Genomic DNA, 20387 nt, shown 5'->3' with positions numbered 1-20387 from the left:
GAGTCCGGCGCGGCTGAAGCGTCCCGCTCGCTCTTCCGAGCCTGTAAGCCTTTAAATGGCGCGGCTGCACCACCGCCCACGTGAGGGGGAGCGGGAAATACACCCTGCACATGCTCAAGGAAACTCTGCTTCGTTCTTAAAGGCGCCAACCGGAACATAAGATTGGCGCGTGTGACGGCTGCGTCGGTGACTCCTCGCTGCTTGGAGAAGACGAAGCGCGGCTCGCTCGCTCGCTCGCTCTCTCTCGGCCCGGGAGGCGGCGGAGGAGGAGGAGGAGGAAGAGGGCATGTCGTTTGCCTGGCGCCGGCCCAGCTGAACCGATCACCTGCAAGCGAGGAGGGCGAGGGAGTGGCCGGCGGCACAAGCACGGCTGGAGCGGCGCTGCGGGGAGGCGAGGCGAGGCGAGGCCGGCTGAGTCGCTGCGGCAGGCGGGCGGCGAGAAGGCGGCGATGGGGGCATCCGGCTGGAGGAGTCCCGGGGCGAGCTGGTGAAGACGCCGACGGACGGTCTCCCCGAGAGCAGGTGGGTGCGCGGAAGATCGGGGCCGGTGGGAATCGTTGGGGCTGAGCGAAGCTAAGGAGCTAGCCTCTCGGCAGCTCCTGCGGGGGCGCTGACTCCCGAGGAGGCGCGCATCGATCGGTCGGCGCCCCGATCCTGCCTGTGCGCTCCTGCCGCCGGGGACTAATCTTGCCGCGGGTGGCTGTTAGCATCCACTGCCGGCTCCCTCCTGGGACACGGCGTGGGGCTTACTTCAGAGGAAACCGCGTACGCAGGATCGGCCCAGCCCCGGTTCTGCAGAGAACCCCAAGAGGTGGGCAGCAAAGACCCGCGAAGGAGTCGGCCGGGAGAGACCCCTCCGCGGAAGGCTGCGTCGGGCTGCGGCGCTCGCACCTGCCGCCCCGGACAGGTGCGGGTGGGAGGGAAGCCCGCCCCGCTTTGCTGGACGGGGGGGCGCGCGGGACGCGGCTTGGCGCTCGCGTCTGAGATGCCGGCAGGGAGGAAGCGCGTTTTGTGCTGGAAGTTTCTAATCGGGGCGGTGAGGGGGGAGCAGTGGGTCCTGCGTTCGCTCAGCCTTCGCCAAGCTGCCCCCGCCCCAGGAGCTGGACTGCAAGCCCCACCATCCTGAGCTGCTACGGCTCGTACGGCACAGCTGGTTCTGGATGATGGGCATTAAAGGCCAAACATCTGGAGGGTACAAGCTTGGGGGAGGCTGCTGGGCTTGTTCGGTGCGCCCCTGACCCTGCGTGTCTTTCCTCCCATGGCCCCGGGCCGGTTCCCAGTGGCCCCCTGGCGATTGCAGTCGTTCCCCACCAGTTTTCAGGGCAAGTCCAGCTCCCTAGTGGGCAAAACTTCACCCTCCAGAAGGCTTTGCTTGCTTGGGCCCGGATTTAAGCCAGACCTACCCACCTGCACCCCTTCCCAACTTCTGAGAAGCAAAACAAGGACCATCTCAGCATCCCATAACCGGAGGTAGCAGTGAACCTTCTCTGTATATTTGTGTATTTAAGTGTTACTTATAATTACTGAACTATTGAATTCAATGGAATTTACTTCTGAGGAGACACATGGAGGCTTGTATCTGCCTGTCATTTGTGATTCAGGACATCAATGATAAGGAATGCTCATAGGTTTGAGTTTCTTTAATCCATAGCAGGCACACCTGGGACACAGGTGAAAGAGCTGGAGCCATAGTGCTGCTGGAGGGCTTTTTCCAAAGCTCAGATATGAGTAAATTCCACTTGGCAGAACTAGCAATAGCCAGGGTGGAACACAATTTTAGTCGAGAAGAAAGTGCGGGGTAGGGGAAATACTTTCCCCCAGACCTGTGGTCCCAAGTCTGATCAAAGCATGGCTTCTGTTAATTTATTCTTAAAAGTCTGGGTATCCTAACTGGATCCTACTTAGCTTTGTGGGTGAACAAATGGGTTTTTCTGTATTAAAGGCAGGAGAGCAAAGGTCAGTGAAACCGTGTTATGCTGTTTGGGGAAAGGAAGGAAGGCTTGCTTTAAATGCAAATGCTGCAATTTGTGCAAATTTGTAAAAATACCAATTTAAAGTTCAGCTTCTGATATGAAATGGCAGGGGAAGCAGCTCCAAAGGTGTGGAGCAGGGCAATTTAGACTCCCTCATTCTGGCCTGCCTCCTTTATTTATATTATTTTACTTTATTTATATCTTGCCTTTTTTTCCTTCCAAGGAACTTAAGGTGGCTTGCATAATTCTCCTCCTCTTATCCTCACAACAACCTTGTGAGGTAGGTTGGGCCGAGAGTCTATGTGGCCCAGAGTCACCAACGTGGTTGCATGGCTGAGTGGAGTCCAGAACCCAGATTGCCTGAATCCCAGTCCCACATTCCCCATTTTCCCAACTACTGTCCTTCAGTGGCTTCTAGCATTTCTGCAGATTTTCCTCTAAAAGCTTCAGATGCCTCCTCTAAGGCTGAGTTACCAAAAATAAGAGGATTAAGCTGCAGGTATGTGGTGGTTTTGTATCTCTAGGTCCACCCCTTTTGCTTTCAGCCCTGCCCACCTTTGGAACGTGGCATCCAAGTGCTACTTTCTCTGAAATTGCATCGTGCCCTTGGGCTGAAAGAGGCTCCTGCAGGAAGGTGGAGTGTAGTCTGGAAGAAAGAGAGGGCACCCTTTATGTTCTGTATGAGTCCACCAGAGTAAAGCATGCAGCTTGGCTTGCTTGCTTGAGTGAGCTTTGGAGGTATGGCCACTCACAGCACAGTGCATGGAATGGCCTTATGGATGTTCTCCTCCGGAGATGGGAATGTGTCTTACTTCCTTCAAAATGTCCCCTGTGTTTTCTGGAAAGCAGCGCTTGGTGGTGGAGGGAAGATGTTCAGCCAGCTCTGCTTTGAAATGCAATGCCGGCCAGCTCCTGGTGTCTTCAGCACTGTACTGTTACGGGATATGTGCTTTTGATACCTCTTGCCAGACCATTGCTTTTGCATTTGACGTTGATGTGGCCTTTGAACTTGGGGTTGTGTCTCGCTGACTTGGTAAAGACTGCTTATCAAATCTCTCTGCCTTTCCCCACCCCTGGAGATTTTCACTCTCACCAGTCTGCAGCCGCCTGATGCGAATGAACTGGATCGCTTGCCCACTTGCCCGTGAAATGTACCGAAGCCTGGATATGTCACCCACACTTTTTGGCAAATGCTGATGAATGTAATTGATGCCTAAATTCATGGAGCACCTTTGCAGTTTATGCTTCTGGGGCTGAAAAGGTTCTGCAACTTCCGAAGCAGCCATTTTGCTTTCCTTTTGCAAGCAGCTGGGTATGGGACATTCCAAAGGGGTCCTGCTTAGGTTCTTGCAGTGAAAAGCTGGTTTCTCATCTCAGCTAAGGCACAGGGCCAAATTCACATGATTCAGCTGTAAATGCATAGCTTTCCTCCCCCCCCTACCCCCCCCCCGGTTTCGTTCCCTCCCTTTTTCCTGGCAGGGTGTGTTCTGCAGACCCACGACAGGTAGAACTTCTTGGTGGCGATGGCACAACGCGAATGAAAGCTTTAACCACTTGCATTTCTGCTTCTCACGCAGCCGAGCAGAGTGAAAGCCCTGGCAAGCACGTGTGCAACACAAATGCACACACACAAATGGCAAGTGTGGTGATAAGGCGCACAACAGCATGGGGGGCAGCATCCGTACAAAACAGGACCAAGCATCCCCGACGTGGCACAGGAAAGCAGTTCAAACTGAATGTGATTTAGTGCACAGAAAGGGAACTTGGTTGTGCTCCAGTCTTCTCCAGCTTGTGCCCTCCAGGTGTTTGGAACTACAGTTCCCAGGATTCCTGCGCACTGGCCAGGGAGCCAGTGTGAACCAAAGTCCACAGCAAGAAGCCCTGAATACTGTAGTCTGCCCAGACAGCCTCGTGGCCATGGGGGCAGCATACAAAGGCAGCAAACAAACAAGTCTGCATACTCCAGTCTAATAGGTTACAGAGCAGTCCTCCTCACAGAGGGATCATCGGGGGTCCTGCTGCAGCCATGGAGCTTTTCACAGCTGTTCGGGTCTTCAAAGCACCCCAAAAAGGAGGCTGTTTGCCGTTTGCTGGGAAGTGAACCTGTCTGGATCTCGGCCACTCTGGGGCTCCGTGTGGTGGCCAGAATGGGCAGGATCAGTCCCGGCCCTGCTGGAGTTCTCAGCCTCCCGGTGAGCCACAACTGGGAGCCCTGGGGCAGGAGCGACATAAGAGCAAGCTCTTCCCTTTGCTTGTTGGTTGTCGAGCCTGCCCCTTGCCACGTGGCTTCACAATGTGGGTTTCCATGCTGGCTGTGAGGTTGTGCCTGCCCTGCCTGGCTGCGCCCCCTCAGCAACACGGGGCTCCCTGTGAGCTGTGCTGCAGCTCCTGCATCTTGCCAGACCCTTGCCAGATACCCTGCCTCAAGGTGCCTCCACCTCTGTCTGCCTTGCTGGTCCTCAGCCCTCAGCTTGCTCGTGACTGTCTCCTTGTCTTGCTCTGAGCTGTACTTCTGGTTTATTTATTTTGTTTATTTTTCGATCTGTATCCTGCCTTTTTCCTACAAAGGGCTCAAGGCAGCTTACATCATTCTCCTCCATCTTATCCCCAGAACAACCACCCTGTGAGGTAGGCTGGGCCGAGAGTCTGTGACTGGCCCAAAGTCACCCAGTTGGCTCCATGGCTGAGCGGGGACTCGAACCCAGATTGCCTGAGTCCCAGTCCCAGGCTCTTAACCGCCACACCACACTGGCTCTCTGGTTCCTGGCCTTGGCATGTTCTGCTGCTGTGACTCAGACTTCCTATTAGACCTTGCTCTGTATTAGACTCCATTTCACCTTGGGTTATGCTAGCCTGGTCCTTGTACCCGTATCCCATGCCATGGAGTAGTGCTGTCCACAACCTGTCTCTTGTGGATGGCCAGTGCAGACCTGTGACGCTGAAGTTGCATCTAGGGTTAATAATGTGGAGCAGGAAAAAAAGCACAATGGATTTTTCCCTGGTAGCTTTATTTTTCATTTCTAAAAGTTCTGCTCCTTGCCCATTCTAGTTAATTAGTAACATAATGAGTCTCCACAATGCTAGCCAAGCAGGGCAATTTCAAAGCTGTAATTAACTACTTTTCCCATGACAATCTCTAGGAAGCATGCATGCATAAATATATATCATAATTATACTTCTTTGGGCATGTGAAAATGAATTTAACAGTTTTAAGATCTTGGAGCATTGTTTTCTTTTTAAATTCTGAAGAATATAAGAGAGAACTGTCACATCTTAAAATATATACAAGTATTCTAATAAAATAATGGCTTAAAAAGCTTTGTTTGTTTAAATAGAAGGTTTAAATTACACAGATGTTGCAATCTTGTACATATCTGGGAGTATCCCCTTTGGATAAAATGGGTCTTCTCAGTAAACATGCATTAGAATGTACAGTAAATATGTTTTTCTGATTTTTTTCCACCCAGTCTAAGTTTTCAGTTCAATAATTTTGCTATTAACATTTGAAATATTTATACAGTGTGTAAAATTGAGGCAGCATCCCCACTTTTTCCCCTTCAGCTTTGCTTACTGTGCCAAAGAATTGTGTTAAATCAGCTCCAAACTGATTTAGGGTACAACCTTGTGCGTGGTTAGAGAAAAAAGCCTGCAACTCCCAGTATGTTCTAGCTGGCATGGATCATACCTTTCACCTATCAGAAATTTTTCCAGGAATTTTTGCTCCAATTCAAAGTCTTCCAGAAATTCCACATCACTTTGTAGGCATCCTTTCCCCCATCCAGGAAATGCGTCTCCCAGAAGAGGACCCAGCTTTGCATACAATGCGCATGTGATGATTTATCAGTATAGCTACAAACTGAGACCTAATGACTATCATTTGAATCAAAGTGCCATGGGGGGCGGGGAGGCTGAGCCAGGTACCTGCTGCATCTTCTCTCTAGGTGAGAATGATAGTGACTAGGGAGCCAGTTGGTGCGTGCCTACCTCACAGAGTTGTTGTGAGGATAAAATACAGAGGAGGAAGCACATGCAAAGTGCTTTGGGTTCTTTGCAAGCTAACTAACTGCAGGACATTAATGCAGTAATAATGTAAATGCATAAAGGATGGGTGTTTCAGTTCATCATCATCTGGAGGCTGAGAGGTTCCCCACCTCAGCAAAAGAAGCATCAGTGGAGAATAATGGGCAGAGGAGGGAACAAGAGGCTGGTCCAAACGTGGGCCCTGCAGAAACTCCGGCACATTTAAAAACTGGAGAGGAGAGCATGCGAAGGTCAAGCAACATCATATCGAAGTGCATGTGGTAGAGCAGATCATCTCCCCCGTACAACAAACACTTGAACCATCTCCATGTCTACCTCTCCAAAGTATTTCTGTCTTCGCGTTGATTAAATGCCACTTCAGCAATACGCTGTGGAACAAATATACAGCTGCTTTTTTAAAGGTAGGCTTCCAGCCAAGATAGGAAGAAAGTTGCTGCTCTGTGAACGTTCGCGCTGGGGATAGCTTTTACAGGTAATGCCTATTGCTAGTTGTGAGTAGTGGTGTTCATCTTCCCAGTGAGAATGTCAGCACCAAGAACAGCTGCTCTGGCCGAGAGGGGTTACCTTGCCTCAATGTGCTGGAAGTGAAAATGGGCCAGTAGGTACAACCCACATGTAGCCGGAGTGGCTAGGGCTTGGACCTTGGACCTTGCACGTGCAAAGCATTTACTCTGTTGTTAAGCCACGCTGTTGTTACATGCCCTCAAGTTGTCCCTGACATACGAAGACCCTCCAAAATGCCCTGCCTTTGAAAGCCTTGCACACCTCCTGTAAAGTTGAGGCTGAGGCTTCCTTTGTGGAATCAGTCCATCATCCCCTGCTTGGTTGCAGTTGTCTTCTTCTGACTTGAACTCTCCCTAGCATGATTGTCCTTCTGCAGCAACTCTCGCTTTCCCAGGATGTGCCCAAAGTATGGCAGCTTCAGCTTCATCACTTTTGATTCCAGGGAAAATTCCGCCTCGACTTGATCTAGGACTTTCTGTCAGTCCAGGGTAAAGCTCTCCTCCAGCACCATGTTTCAGACATAGCGGTTCTCTTCCAGTCACTCATGCACAGGGACTGGGAAAACCAAAGACTGGGAATACAGTGATGTGCGTGACCTCAGCCTTGGTCTCCAGTAGAGCATCTTGGCCCGTGAAGATGTCTTCCAGTCCCTCCCCACTCTTGGTCTTCTGATTTCTTGGCTGCAGTCTCAGTGTGCACATTTTTGGGACCAGTGGGAGACAGGTGCTCTCTGTGAAAAGAGAAGTCACTGGACTGAAAGCTGAAACTCCAGTGTTTCAACTGTATGTGTAAGAGAAGGTTGTGTGTGGAAAATTTCGTGTACCACGTGCATGCAGATGTGGCATGATCCCTTGGCTGCTTGGAGGATGCCTTGTAGTTCCCTTGGAAGCCCTCCTGGGTTGCAACTGAAGGATTGGTGATTTCTGTGCCTGCAGTTGGCTTTGTTGTGTGTGGAAACTGGCTGCAAGCCATCTCTTCAGGCAGCAAAGAAATGTGATACTGATGTGAACCTTCCGGCAACCTGCTTTTTGAGCCTCCAAGCCTGGGACCTTTCTTATTAGCTGCTGTTTGTTTCTTTGAATTGAGGGAGCACTATAGAAATTAATTCAGGAAGTTACCTTAGGCCTGAGTGTGAGGAAGATTGCTGACTTAACAAAAATGTTTTAAAGAAAACTAATTTTTAACGACTTACCTCCTCTTTTCTGAATTTGGCAGGAAGTGCATTGCCCTGATTTCCCTGGTTTCAAAATGGTGGACATCTTTTTTGCTCTGAGAGTGGAATAATATTCTAAATTGTTTAAGTTCTGGATATTTGAAGGACTGCTTCCTCACACATAAGCTCGGTCGTGTTGCTGTGTATTTATAAAACGAGCAATGCAGTTGAGAGCTTAATTTTGTGTTTTGCTTGTCAGAAGAATTGGTGAGGCCATTTCAAGCCAGCTCCCGGGTGATGCACCATCACCAAGCATAGGTTCAGAGGCCCAGGCCCGCTCAGTAGAATGAATAGGACAAACACACTGGGTTGCCTTTCTGTACTATTTCAGCTCGGTGAAATAATACGAGTGATGATTTAAAGACTGGCATCAAACAGGTTTGTTACATAACAGCCCTGCTGTGTGAGGACTTTTGCTCCTCCCTGATCCTCCTTAGGTGGAATTTGATCCGGACCATCTCTGACCACAGCTGTTGTGAGTCATAAAAAAATCGAAGGGGGAGATATTCCAGTTCAGAACAACTACACAAAGAGCTTTCTGCGAGGAAAGGTTCTTCTCAGTCCATTTTTTCTGCAGAAGGCAATAAAGGAATGGATTAAGTACAGAGAACGGAGGCCCCTGAGGGAAAAGGCAGCAAGCTACTTGAGTACAAACTCCTGTCCATGGATGAGGAAATGCCAGTTTGAATGCATACCCTCCAGGCAGAGTTTTCCTTCCCCACTTTCATGCCTTTAAGTGCTACCTGAAATTCAACTAGTGAATTTCCAACATCAGGCAAATATTTGACAAGGCTGAGAGCTTAGATGCATTTGTCCGGTACTTTGGCTAGCTCAGGGGTTCTTGTACCCTTGGAAGTCATCCCTATTATTTTTCCACCATGTATGCACACTTCAGCGCGTGTTGAAGCTGTACCGAGTAACAGCCTTTCCTTGTCCTGGCTTCCTCTCGGAGCTGGTGCTCTTGTTGCACTTGGAAGTAGAAGCTGAACATGGCTCCTTCTCGACTGGTTGGTAGCAGCAAAGTTGCCCGGCCGGGCCCCTAGTGGCTAGAAGCCCAAATCCGTTTTCCGGGGCCCTTATTTATTCCCCAAAGCCTGAGCATCCATTTGTGCCCATGGAACGTCTCTTTTTCCTCAACTTAATTGCCACGCAAGAGGTGATTTCCAAGGGGAACAGAAGCTTGGAAAGGAGAAGAAAGCACCCTGCCCCACAGTTAAACTTAGGGAGGGAAAGTACTCCCTTTACTGGCAACGGGGTGGGGGTTTTTTCACCTCCTTAGTTTAACTGCCAGTTATTGGGGTGAGGGGCGAGGGGATTGCAGCTGAGGAGGGAAGGGTTAACCCTCCCTCTCAGTACCTGTTGTGCCCCCTCCAGTCTCTCCAATTATTTAATTATGGTAATTAAAGCCTATGGGTCTAGCCCCCTAATCTTTCAAGTGCCCTGTAATGTCTGTTGCTGGTGCTGAGAATAAGCATTTGGAGCTGGGTGTGCCAGTCGATAAGGCACTGGGCCTTCTAGTGTGTCCCACACCGAGCCGTCCTTGACCCTGGACATACGTACCAGTGGTAGCAGTTTGCCCTGCTTGGTACCAGAAGGCCAGTGTTCTATTTTTTTGCAATTCCTGGAATCGCGTCCCTTGGGGACATTAAAGCAGCAGCCCCCCAAAACTGGATGCTGTAAGAAATTAAAGGTGCGCGACTGGTGGTGGCCTCTGGCAGGTGGCAAGGTTGCCATGGGATGACACTGGGCAGGTTCCCCACCATGACACCTCCTTCCTAGCTAGTCACCTGTTCGCCAGACCCCACACCCAAGGCGTGTGTCGCAGAATCACCCTGCCTCCTTCACGCCACTGGCTGCTACTTCCTTGCTTGCAGCCTCACGGTGCAGAGACCCGGAATCAGCACTGGCCTCCCGCATTAGAATGAGTGGGATGGAAGCTACTGGGAGAGGCGACACGGAGCTGTATTTACATCAGCAGGAAAGCAGATCTGTGCGGCTGGCGGGACGCCACATGCTCTCTGAGTGCCGTCTATTGTGCAGTTTTGCTGGGTGTGGACAAACCCACGGGGTGATGACTCTCCTCCCCACACCCCCCTGCCCCTGGCCAGTCTCCACATACATCGGTGCTTGTTTTGGCAATTAACTGCAGCACTCAGATTAATAATCATAATAATCATAAAAAATCTTGGCCTTCCTCTCACTCCCCATCCAGGAAATTAGGCCCGAACTGACAAGCCTGTTGAAAGGAAGCGTGGACTCAGCACCTAACCAAAGAAATGGCCCGTTCATCCTTGAGAACACCTGGTAGAGCAGGAGAGGGCAGGCTGAAAGGTCTCTTTGCTCGCCCGTCCCCCACCCACCCACCCACCCACCCATGTGCCTCCATAAAGGCACAGGACTGACAGTCTGGTTGCTGATGCAGAGAGAGGGCAGGTGCCTGGTGGAGAGACAGCGCTCGCTCAGTCCAGGAACAAAAAAGAGGCTTTGTCTAGCGGGAATACAAAGGGAGAAGCAGCTGCCACGATCCGAGGTGCTCCCTGGTGCGGCTCCCTTTGAGCAATGCTGGGCTGAAGCAGCCACCCACTCGGCCCCCTTCCTGCCGGCAGCACCGTCCCGTGAGAGCCGGTGCAGCTTTGCACTTGGCCGAGAAGAGCCTCCGAAAGCCCCTCCCTTGCTGAGATCCCTCCCGTGCATTTATACCAGCTTCCCCCCACTTGGACTTCTTTAAAGATGTGCTGAGCTGCAACTCCCATCCCCTGCTGCGGCTGATGTGAGTTGTAGTCTGACGTATCTGGAGGGTGCCCACTTGGGCAAGGCTGTTTTCATTGTTTTACAGTGCAGGGTGCTGGTATTGTCCTCCAGCTGTCCCTATTCACCTGTTTTCTAGTACCCATCCTTGGTACAACCATGGCTGTCCCTCAAGAGCATGCTGGGAAATTTAAATGGCGGCTTGCAGATGTGGCAGCCTGGCATAGGGCGAGCAGGACAGGCATCGGTGATGGTCCAGCTGCTTCTGGTTTTAAAAGGCCATGTTGGTCGGGGCGGAGGGGAGATAAAGCACGAAGACATCTAGAGGATGTCAGGTTGGGGAAGGCTAGCTTATAGCTACTTGCTCGGTGGTTCGTTGCCATTCATTCACTAATCTTTTTGGGCTCTGCTGACATTTCTGAACTCTGCAAAAGTTCTAAAAGTTGCAGCTGGAGGTCATACAGCCGGGGACGTTCTTTTCTGCAGCATTCTCTTAGCAAGACTAATGCATGAGCCACCAGCTTGGAGGACTGATTTCAAGAGACTGAAATGGACAGTTATCCTTTTTTGCTCAAGAATTACAAGCCTGGAGCATCAATGCAAGTCTTTAGGCATGGATTTTATATAAATCCAGCTGCCTCCCGTCACTCTGAAATTCACCAGGATTCCCAGAGACTAACAGTTAAACACAGAGGAATACAATGAAATGCATATATCACCAATTGAAATAGAGTAGCAATAAAAGCACCAAAAATTAACATTAGAGGGCTTTAAAAAATAAAAAGTATTTGCCTCACATCAGTCTTCTCCAACCTTGTGCCTTCCAGACATGTTTGGACTGCAACACCCAGAATTCCTAGTCAGTGGCCTTGCTGAGCCCAGCTTGTTGATGCTGCCTCCCAGAACCTGATGTTCTCCAGATGTGTTGAGCCACACAAGAGCTCCTATCATCCCCAGCTCGCCTGGCAATCTGGCGAACAACAGGTTGGGAGAAGCTGCATTAATTCATGGAATGGTACCCTGATGATTCACATCCCCTTTAAAACAGGAAATACTCTTTGGGGAGGAAATTGTGGGTTGCAGGCAAAGGAGGCACCTATCCCTTCCATGACCCACTTCCAGAGCTGCTTTTCCTGTTCAAAAAAAGAGGGCTTTGCTGCAAGCGTTTGTAAGTACATATGAACAGCCTTGCTGAATGGGACCATAACTCCAACCTGTTCAGCATCATCTTCCTCACAGGGGCCAATCTAGCAGTTCATGATTTATTGTTCGGTCCATGAGCTGACCACAAGATTGCAACATCATCGTCAGCAGGCAAAGTCAAACATTAACTTAAACAGCACCCAGAATAAAAGAAAAAGGAAGAAGCAATCAAACAGGAGGCACATAAGGGATATATAAGGTTTAAAACTACTATATATCTATGTTCATTATTATAGGTGAATTCCAAGAGACAAGACTGTAATAATCCTGTTTCTTTGCAAGAAATATGAACAGGCAGCTCCAATAGGTGTACATGGAGTGTATTCAGAGGCGTCCTCCTACATTTTTTGAAGTTGGTTCCTGGCAAGCAGGATCTGGTAAGGGGAGAGAGGCAGATCCCTCAGGCAGCTGGTTTTGCATGCAGTATAGTTCATAATTTGCTGCTGTTGCATTTTTACTGCCAGGGAGTGAGGAATGAGGCACTTGCAGGGTTTTCTGCCTCAGAGACCAGAATAACTGGCCTTTGACTAGCTTTTGTTCCTGTGTGCCTTGACTGGGGAAGGGGGCATATCCCCGTTTGTGCTGCAAGGCCCACAATTGATGCCGAGGGGCAAACAGCCCTCAAACTAGGGTGGCCACTTAGCAATTGCCAAAAGCAAGAGCAGTTTGCATAAAATTTGAATGTCTTGATTGATATATGGATGCAATTTGGGAATAACTGCATATAGAAATGTTAAGCAGATATAGAACATATAGATATTTAAATAGATATTAAATCCATCTCACCTGTGTGGAAGATGGTCACCAGCTGCCTTTCTGTGTGCTACCTGTTCAGTCTGTTGCCCAGGTACTCACTGGAGAAGGGCAACAGTTTTGATGATTCTTACTGTTCCTGCGCCAGGCAAAGACATTCCTATTTTCCAGATATTTTAGACTTTGAATAACATTGAACTGGTTGTATATTTTAGGAAATATAAACAATGGTTTTATTTCTAATGTGCCCGAGTAATTTTATGTCTGTGATCTCTGTAGTTACTGTAATTGTATTATATGTATTTTATCTGTTTTTATTTTTGGTTTTTATTATACTGTATTACACCCACAGAGCCCTAGAGGCTATGAAAGTGGTTTATAAATCTAAACATAAATAAAGAAATAAAATTGGACAGGAAAGTCCCTCAAAAGGAGATCCCTTCAGGATACTTGCTGGCTGTCCTTTAAATAACAGACTGCTGCTGGCAAAAGAGGGCAGATGGGCACCCTGTGAGACACAAGTCACTTAGTCTGCAGTGCACTGGGAAATCCTTGTGCTCTTGCTGAGAAGTATTTGTTTAGCCTTTTCTTCCATCGCTTCCCATCCCACTTTCCTGTCACCCACCCTCTCAAAACGAGGACATGGACCCTGACCCAGCTCTTCCCGCTGATTCCTCTATCCCACAGGAATGGGTCCTTTGGGGGATATGGGTTGAATAGTCAGGAAGCAATGACAGGTCCTGCTTTAAGTCGCCATCTTTTAGATAATATAAATAGTGTTGACAAGTTGAAGCTGGCGAACCGCAGACTTGCTATAAAAATAATGTAGAGCTGGACTGGTGGCGGAACAGGAAAGGAGAGTGTTTGGATTCGATTTTTTTTAAAGTGGGGAAGGGGGAAAAAGGATCCCATGGCACTTGTCATGTTACAAAAGTAATGCAGCCTCATCTATACAAAGGAGCCATTCACTCTGCAGAGAATGGCCTAGTAAATGGCATCAGGGCCTGAGTGATTCCCATTTTTGCTTCTCAACTTGGCTAGAAACAGGGAGACTGCATTGATACAAACAACCTTATAATTCAAAGCTTTGAAGACAGAACACAAAACTCTAGAAGAAAGCATGTGCTCCAGCCGCCAGCAACTATCTGAATTTTCCCGTATGTTCCCTCTGTGTGTGTGTGTCTGGTTTTGCTTTATTTAAATCCTATTTGTGGAACATTGATTAGGGAGCCAGGTTCTGGTTTATTGGCTTACTGGACCCTTTGTGACACAGAGAAGCTTTCTGCTAGATTACTCCTCTGTCCCAGCTCCTCAAAATTGGATACCTGAGGTTTTCCTCTCCACTACGATTAAGACAAAACCAAAACATCTACACAGCCAGAAAGCCTGAACACTCCTCTAGCAGATTAAGGCTACAGAGCTTGAGGCAATCTTGTATTCCTGGCTCCTCCTCCCTCTTGAAAGGTTGAAATGCCTCTCCCAAGGCTTAGTGGAAGGCAGCAAGAACTTCAAGCTACCATATGCTGGTGTTTTGGTCCTGCCCATCACTGGAATGCTGCCTTGTGAGGGCTTCTCTGCAATGGAATGTGGTCCTTGCAGGGAATGCGTGTTAACACCCTCGGAATAAGCTGACCCAACAGCAGCGTCTTGCCGTATTTCTCTAATGCTCCTTTCCATTTTTGCTCTGGAATCAATCTTTTTTTTTTTTTTTTTTTGCTAGTTGGAATCAAAATGACGACGGTTGCACCAGTGCCTGAAAATTCCTCGCCTTCAACTAATGTGACAACAAAATCTCAAGAACAGATTCTTTATCAGAGTAAGTTGCTGATACTTTGTGGTTCCTGCATCCCGTGTGTTGTGAAATAAATACTGTGAGAGCAGTCATGGGGGTTCCATTTGGCCATCCTACTGTTACACATGGAGAGGGGAAAAGGGTCTGTGGGAGACATGCACAAGGCAGGAGCTATCCCTCTCTGACTGTGAACTTCCAAAGGCATGTTGTTGGCCAGCTGATCATGGAAAGGGACCTCATAAGCGTCGGCAGAAGCTCAAGCAGGATCTCCTGGTAGCCCTTCGCGTGTCCATGGCCCTGGCTTCAGGCACTACTGATTTGACAAGAAAATGGTGTTCTCCTCCTCAGTTGGGCTGATTTCTGGTAACTCCCATGAGGGTCGGCCTGGTGTAGTCTGCTGGGGGCAGCAGGCTCCACCCCCGAGTCACCGCTGTGCTCCACCTGGCCTCAGGTACTGGGCGCTGAGAGCACCACCCAAGTAATTCTACACTGCTGAACGGGACTGGTGTCCCCTCGCAAGGGCATGGCCTCTCTCCAGGGCAAGCTTGCCCAGGACCCAATTTCCAGCAAGTTCTCACGTCAGCCTCTTGCAGCAGAAACAACAAAGCATCTCGGGGCTTCTTAATAGCTAACCTAACAGCAGAATTCTGGCATCAGCGTTCATGGATTCTACCAAAACGTGTGCTGGAATAAATTTCTTAGGCGCACGAGGCTTTAAGGTGCCGTAAGACTTTGTGTTCTTCTTCCCACTCCCAAGTTTTCTAGCAGCACAGCCTGGTCTTCAGGGAGAGAGCAAAAGGGGTGTGATGGCACCAGTACTTCAAAGGGGGATTCGACAGTTTTGTTGCAGGTCATGGGGCTCATCCTATGGTTAGTCCCTCGGGTCCATGGTGGTGGTACTCCAGAGGCCGGGGCACATGGAATGGAGAGTGCTGCCACTGGGGTCATGTTCTGCTGTGGAATTTCCACAGGCAAGTCAAAAGTGGACCCCATGGCTCTCCATGGCACCTGAAAAGACATTTTTAAAGATGGCCTTTTAGAGGAGCGACCGCCTATGAAGTGCCCAAGAAGCAGCAGCACATCACCGAAAGAGAGGACTGAAGGGCTGGTGATCTGCATAATACTTGCACATGCTAATTGTGTATAGATGCAAAGTCAGAAATTCCCATTAGGATTGAGATAGAAATACAGACCATCTGACCATAGCATGGAAGATGGAGGCCAGGTGGGCTGTGTGCCTACCTGCTCTGTCTGCAGGTGCTCTTTGCAGATGGTTCTGATGTTTGCCTTTAAGTTGGAAGTGGGCAGGGTAACCCTTCAAAGGGAGGATGCCTCCAAGTAGAGACGCGCTCCCCCCAACGTACTCTCCCTGTGGGAAAGATCCTGATAAGTGGCTGTAACAAGCATTGTTTATCGTGATTGTATCACCTGCTAGACTACCTTGGAAGCCCTTGTATTTGGAAAAGCAAGGATATGAATAATTGCAAGACATAAAGAAGGCCTATTTGCCAGTCCTGAGGTTTCTGTATCACAACTGTAGCATGACTTGTTTTTCTTTTGGATGGTCAGGAGTCCCTGGCAGAGCTCCCAAGAACCAGTCCACATAGCTGAGGGGGTGTTTGTTTTTCTCCAGCAGCCGCTGGCCCTTGTGCTCCAGGGCAGGCTGCTTTTGCAACTGAAGCCTGATTCAAAAGACGTTTGTGATTTGGCAGGGGTGTTGAATCCTGCTACTCCACACGTCTGAAATACTAAAAGCCAGAGAAAATAGAAGGCTTACTTTAAAAACAACACTCGATCTCCTGTACCCCAAGCTCTCAGCTGTGCCAGAGGGAGCTCTTTGATCCCAGGAGTTTGGGTATCAAAAGCTGTTTAGAACCTGGGGCACAGGAAACACATTAATTCCAGCGTTTCATTCCTTGCTTTTCTTTGCCTCACATTAGGCTCCGGAGCCATTGTGGCAGCCATTGTGGTTGGTGTCATAGTTATATTCACGACGGTTCTGCTCTTGCTGAAAACATATAACAGGTAAGTCAGGGACTGGGCTTGGAGCTCAAGCGCCTTCAATTTTCAAAACGACAAGCAGATTGTGCACAGCGCTGGTCGCATCCTGTGGGTGTTCCCATGTGACCTCAGAAGGGGGCTGCAGGGTTGCATTTTCGCGCCCGTGGTGCAGCTGTGTGCGCCTGCGCCACATGTTCTTGCTTTGGGAGGGCCTCCTGTTGAGTCATGCACCCTTCCTGTGGGACCGTCTGCACAAAGGAGAGCCTGTGAGCAGAGAACTATGTGCAACTTAATAGAGAGACCTGCTCAGCTGCCTTTTGGGGTATACAGTCATCAGCTCTCGCTGGCAACATTCATTATATCGATATGCCGTTTTTTCCTTCCAAGGAACTCAGGCTGCCTACATAATTCTCCCCCTCTCAATTTCGTCCTCACAACAACAACCCTGTGAGGTAGGCTGGGCTGAGCGCCTGAGACTGGCCTGAGGTCAACCGGTTTGCTCCATGACTGAGCAGGGTTTCTTGGAGTGTTGTCAGAATCACGTTAAAAGCAGGCCTGTGTGCTGAACTCTCCCAGGGCAGGGGGCACAGTTCCTCCTGTGAAGCTGCTGACCAGATCACTTGTTCGTAAGAGCTGGAGATCCATCACATTCTCTGCCCAGCCTGGAACACCGCACAGGGAAATGGAGACCATGCCAAGACAAGACCAGACAGTTCACTAATCCCATGAGTTAATTACCATGTTTGCTTTGCTTTTTGTAGACACATGAGGACAAAGCGAGAGCTGGAGCCCAAGAATGCGAAGGTCACGATCCCCTCCATGTTGGAACAGAGCGGCCACGGCACGGGCCGTAGCACGATGGTGACATTTGTCCCTGCAGACATCCACCTGCCACAAAGAAGGCCGTGAGACACAGCCACCTTCAGAATGGAAAACAAGAGCAAAACTCCGGCCTACAGAGTCCAGTGGAAGCGCCGACGCAGGGGAGGTCAGGACTGTAATTGGAGTGTCACCAGTGGCCTTTCTGCGACCTCCTATCCACATCCTTTTTTCCTTTTCCGAAGGGAGAAGACAAGACAGATTCTCGGTGCAACTGGGGCCATGCCACGTGGGCACCCCATCCTAAAAGCAGCTTGTTTTGTCTCTGTGGCTACAAACAGGAAGCTGGCAGACAAGCTGGCTCTGGATGCTGGATCCACCATTTTCGGCTACTTTAACTTAGCGTGGCTCTCACAAGCCCTCAGTCTTCAGATGCACGTGGTTCGCCACTGATTTGGGGTTCTACACTGGCAGAAAGGGTTTCCCTTCACCCATGTTGGTGGCAATCAGGTAATGGCGGCTGGCACCTTGCTCTCTGCCAGGGGTGCCAAATCTCAAGCCAAATGAGGCCACTGCAGCCTCCTCTCTGCCTCCAAAGGGTCATGACCCTTTCCTCCAACTGTTGACTGCTTGGTGCTGCCCCCCTTTGCCCCCAGCTCCACCCACCCCTGGAAAACGGCTCCTGAGAGCTTCCCCAGAACTGAGTTCAGCCCTCCATGGAAAGAGGCTGGAGACGCCTGCCCTATGTGATGCTTGTCTTGCTCACTGGGCAGAGAAGTTGCTTTTGCAGAGTCAGAGAGGAGCAAGTGAGGTACCTTTTCCAAATGGCAGCTATAATTGGTAGGGACATTTGCTAACAGACACTGTTCGACTGACTTCCTCCAATGCTGAGCGCCCAACTGAAGGCAAGTTTATCCTTTCAGCAACACTAAGCACTGGTGCTGAATCGATCCCTTGCAGGTCACATGTTGGGGAGAAGAGGAATCCTCCTCCTCGAGATGCTAGTTTTCTGTTGCAGGCAGGCATGACTGGCTTGTCCCTTCCTCCCACCCTCCCTCACTGCTGCAGCTCATATAGGGGGCACGTGAACTGTTGATTTCTTACCGTTCCAGAATGGCATCAACACTGATCTTGCTGAATGCCTGCAGCAACCTCTGAAAGGTGAATTCCCCCCGCCAGCAGAACTGAACGCAAGCAGAGGAGGAGACACATGGACCCAGTCTAAAATGGCAGCCTGCTTGGGGTTGTTCCTCCCTTATTAGGGTCAGCAATGCAAAAAGCCAAAATTAAGCAGTACTTGCTTTGACAAATGAGGGAAAATGTAGATCTGGATTTAGTATGCCATGGGCACAATCCCATACATATTTAAACAGGTGTCGGCCTTTTTTTTTGTCTAACCTTGCATAGGATTGCATCCTAAGTGCCTGTGTCTGAACCTAAAAGTGTCCTTGTGCACGTTATCTTACTTGACTTGACAATCTGCCTGTGCAGCCATGTCATATTTATCCCAGTGTAGTTTCTGAGTCTTTTTTCTCTTCTTGAAATAAGGAATAGGGAAATAATATTTTTAAATTGCAAGACAGCAAAGACATAATGGGATCAGCTGGGTTTTGTGCAGTGCTGATTTTCTGTAACTTAAATAAAGTAGGGGCTCTTTTTAAGTCTGTAAATGAGATTTGTAACCTGCTTCATCAGGAGTGTATTATATCTCTCTTCTGTGAAAACAAAAAATAGCCACACGTACAAATTTAAAAGATCTCAGCAACAGAAAAAAAAGTGATACGAAACTAGCCAGAAGAGAAACTACCAAGTCAAGGATGAGATTAAAAACAGCTTGCGGCTACACAAAGTAACTGCCTGCCCCACACCCTTTAGAGTTCAGGTTTTATGGCAACCAAAATGTCAGTTGACCCAGCTTAATTGTTTTCATTCCACATGGCTGCAGCAAAAGGAGAAATGGATCTGCAGGCCCATTCCATTGCGTTGGCTGAAAGACCAGGTACCATCTGGCTTGTCCCCTCCCTGAACTGTCTCCATCCTGGCTGGTCTATAAAAACAGTTCTGTAGCACCAGTAATTGCCTTGTCTGTTTACCTCATCCCTCCCCATCCTCTTTTCCTTTGTTTGTGTCTTTTAGATGGTACGTCTATGTGCAGGAACTGTCTTGTTTTTATTTAGGTACAGCACTTAGAAAATTTTAGGAATTTTATACATTATAATAATATTGGTAATACATAAATAAATAGTTTGTCAGTGGCTCTCAAGTTTCCTCAATAAAGCTTCCATTCCCAGAGGAGATTCCGTAACAGATTGGATACGCCTTCAACAGGCACTCAGTTGCTCTGACTCTGAGCTGCAGCCATTTCAAAGAAAACCCTAACGCAGTGCTTTCAATTAATAGCAGCCATCGGGGAGCTTCCATGGGGTGGTTCGATCTGCATCCTCTCCTGACTGTAACATTTTGGGAGGTCAGAAATTCCCAGGATGAGAAAGGAATGCTCCCCAATTGGCAAAAACACCCAGAAACGCAATGTATCCAGTGCTTTCTTACAAAGGTTTCCAATGAGTCCAGACTGTCGTTTGCTCTGTTGGAGAAGGGCTTAAATGTGCAAAACTTTTTTTTTTTTTTTAAATGAAAAGCCTTTTCGAGGAAGATTTTGCCATACGGGGACAGGAAAACCTTTTGGCTGTGCGCACATCTGGCAACGTGGAAATGGTCATGGGCACAGCCACAAAATGGCTGCCGGCCCGCGAAGAACAAGTGCATGACTGTGTGTAAGGCAGAGTGGGGTCTGAGCCTTTGAACCCACAGCTTTTACGGCTGCCTGCTGTTCTCCTGCGTGGGTGTGCTGCAAGGGGAAACACTGCCATGCAACCCTCCCCGGCCCCCCCTTTCCTAAGCACATCTCTCAGCATCTTCGTGTCATTCCTAAGAACTGAAATGGCAGCAGCGGGAAGCCCTCTCATTGTCTCAAAGCTACTGCCAGGAAGAAAATAGGTTTTGCTTTGAAGTGGGAGGGGTGGGGGGGGGGACATGGACACCGTGTCACTGGGCTCTGCTTTAGTGCATTATAGCACAAGGGCTGCAACAATTCATATTTTCATATTTCCATGTCATACTCAATTGTAGCTAGTCAGAATTATCATCTCAAGACCCGTTCCTTTAGGTGCTGGCTTTGGAATCCTAGGATCTGTAAAACTTTTTCTGCCTAAAGATGCATTGCATTACATCCTACGTGGACAACAGCAAACATGCATCCTATTTCCAACTCAGTGGTAAGTACCACCACATAGGGTCAAACAACTTCATTCATGCACAAGCAGAAATATCAGCAGGTTCA

At 49.1% G+C, this 20387-nt stretch overlaps 1 protein-coding gene across 1 annotated transcript; it reads left to right on the top strand.

Moving 5' to 3' along the window:
* Positions 1-454: 454 nt before the first annotated feature.
* LOC123025805 (non-compact myelin associated protein) lies at positions 455-17355 on the top strand. Its single transcript, XM_044434844.1, has 4 exons — positions 455-522; positions 14156-14251; positions 16168-16252; positions 16990-17355. Exons 2-4 carry the CDS (start codon positions 14167-14169, stop codon positions 17135-17137), a joined length of 318 nt encoding a protein of 105 aa, XP_044290779.1. The 5' UTR covers positions 455-522; positions 14156-14166; the 3' UTR covers positions 17138-17355.
* The last annotated feature ends 3032 nt before the right edge of the window (positions 17356-20387 follow it).

This window comes from Varanus komodoensis, unplaced genomic scaffold (genome assembly GCF_004798865.1).
Source record: "Varanus komodoensis strain SLA01 unplaced genomic scaffold, ASM479886v1 scaffold29_1, whole genome shotgun sequence".
NCBI classification, from domain to species: domain Eukaryota; kingdom Metazoa; phylum Chordata; class Lepidosauria; order Squamata; family Varanidae; genus Varanus; species Varanus komodoensis.
The sequence above is the reverse complement of the archived record's forward strand: the minus strand, read 5'-3'. Positions and strand labels throughout refer to the sequence as shown.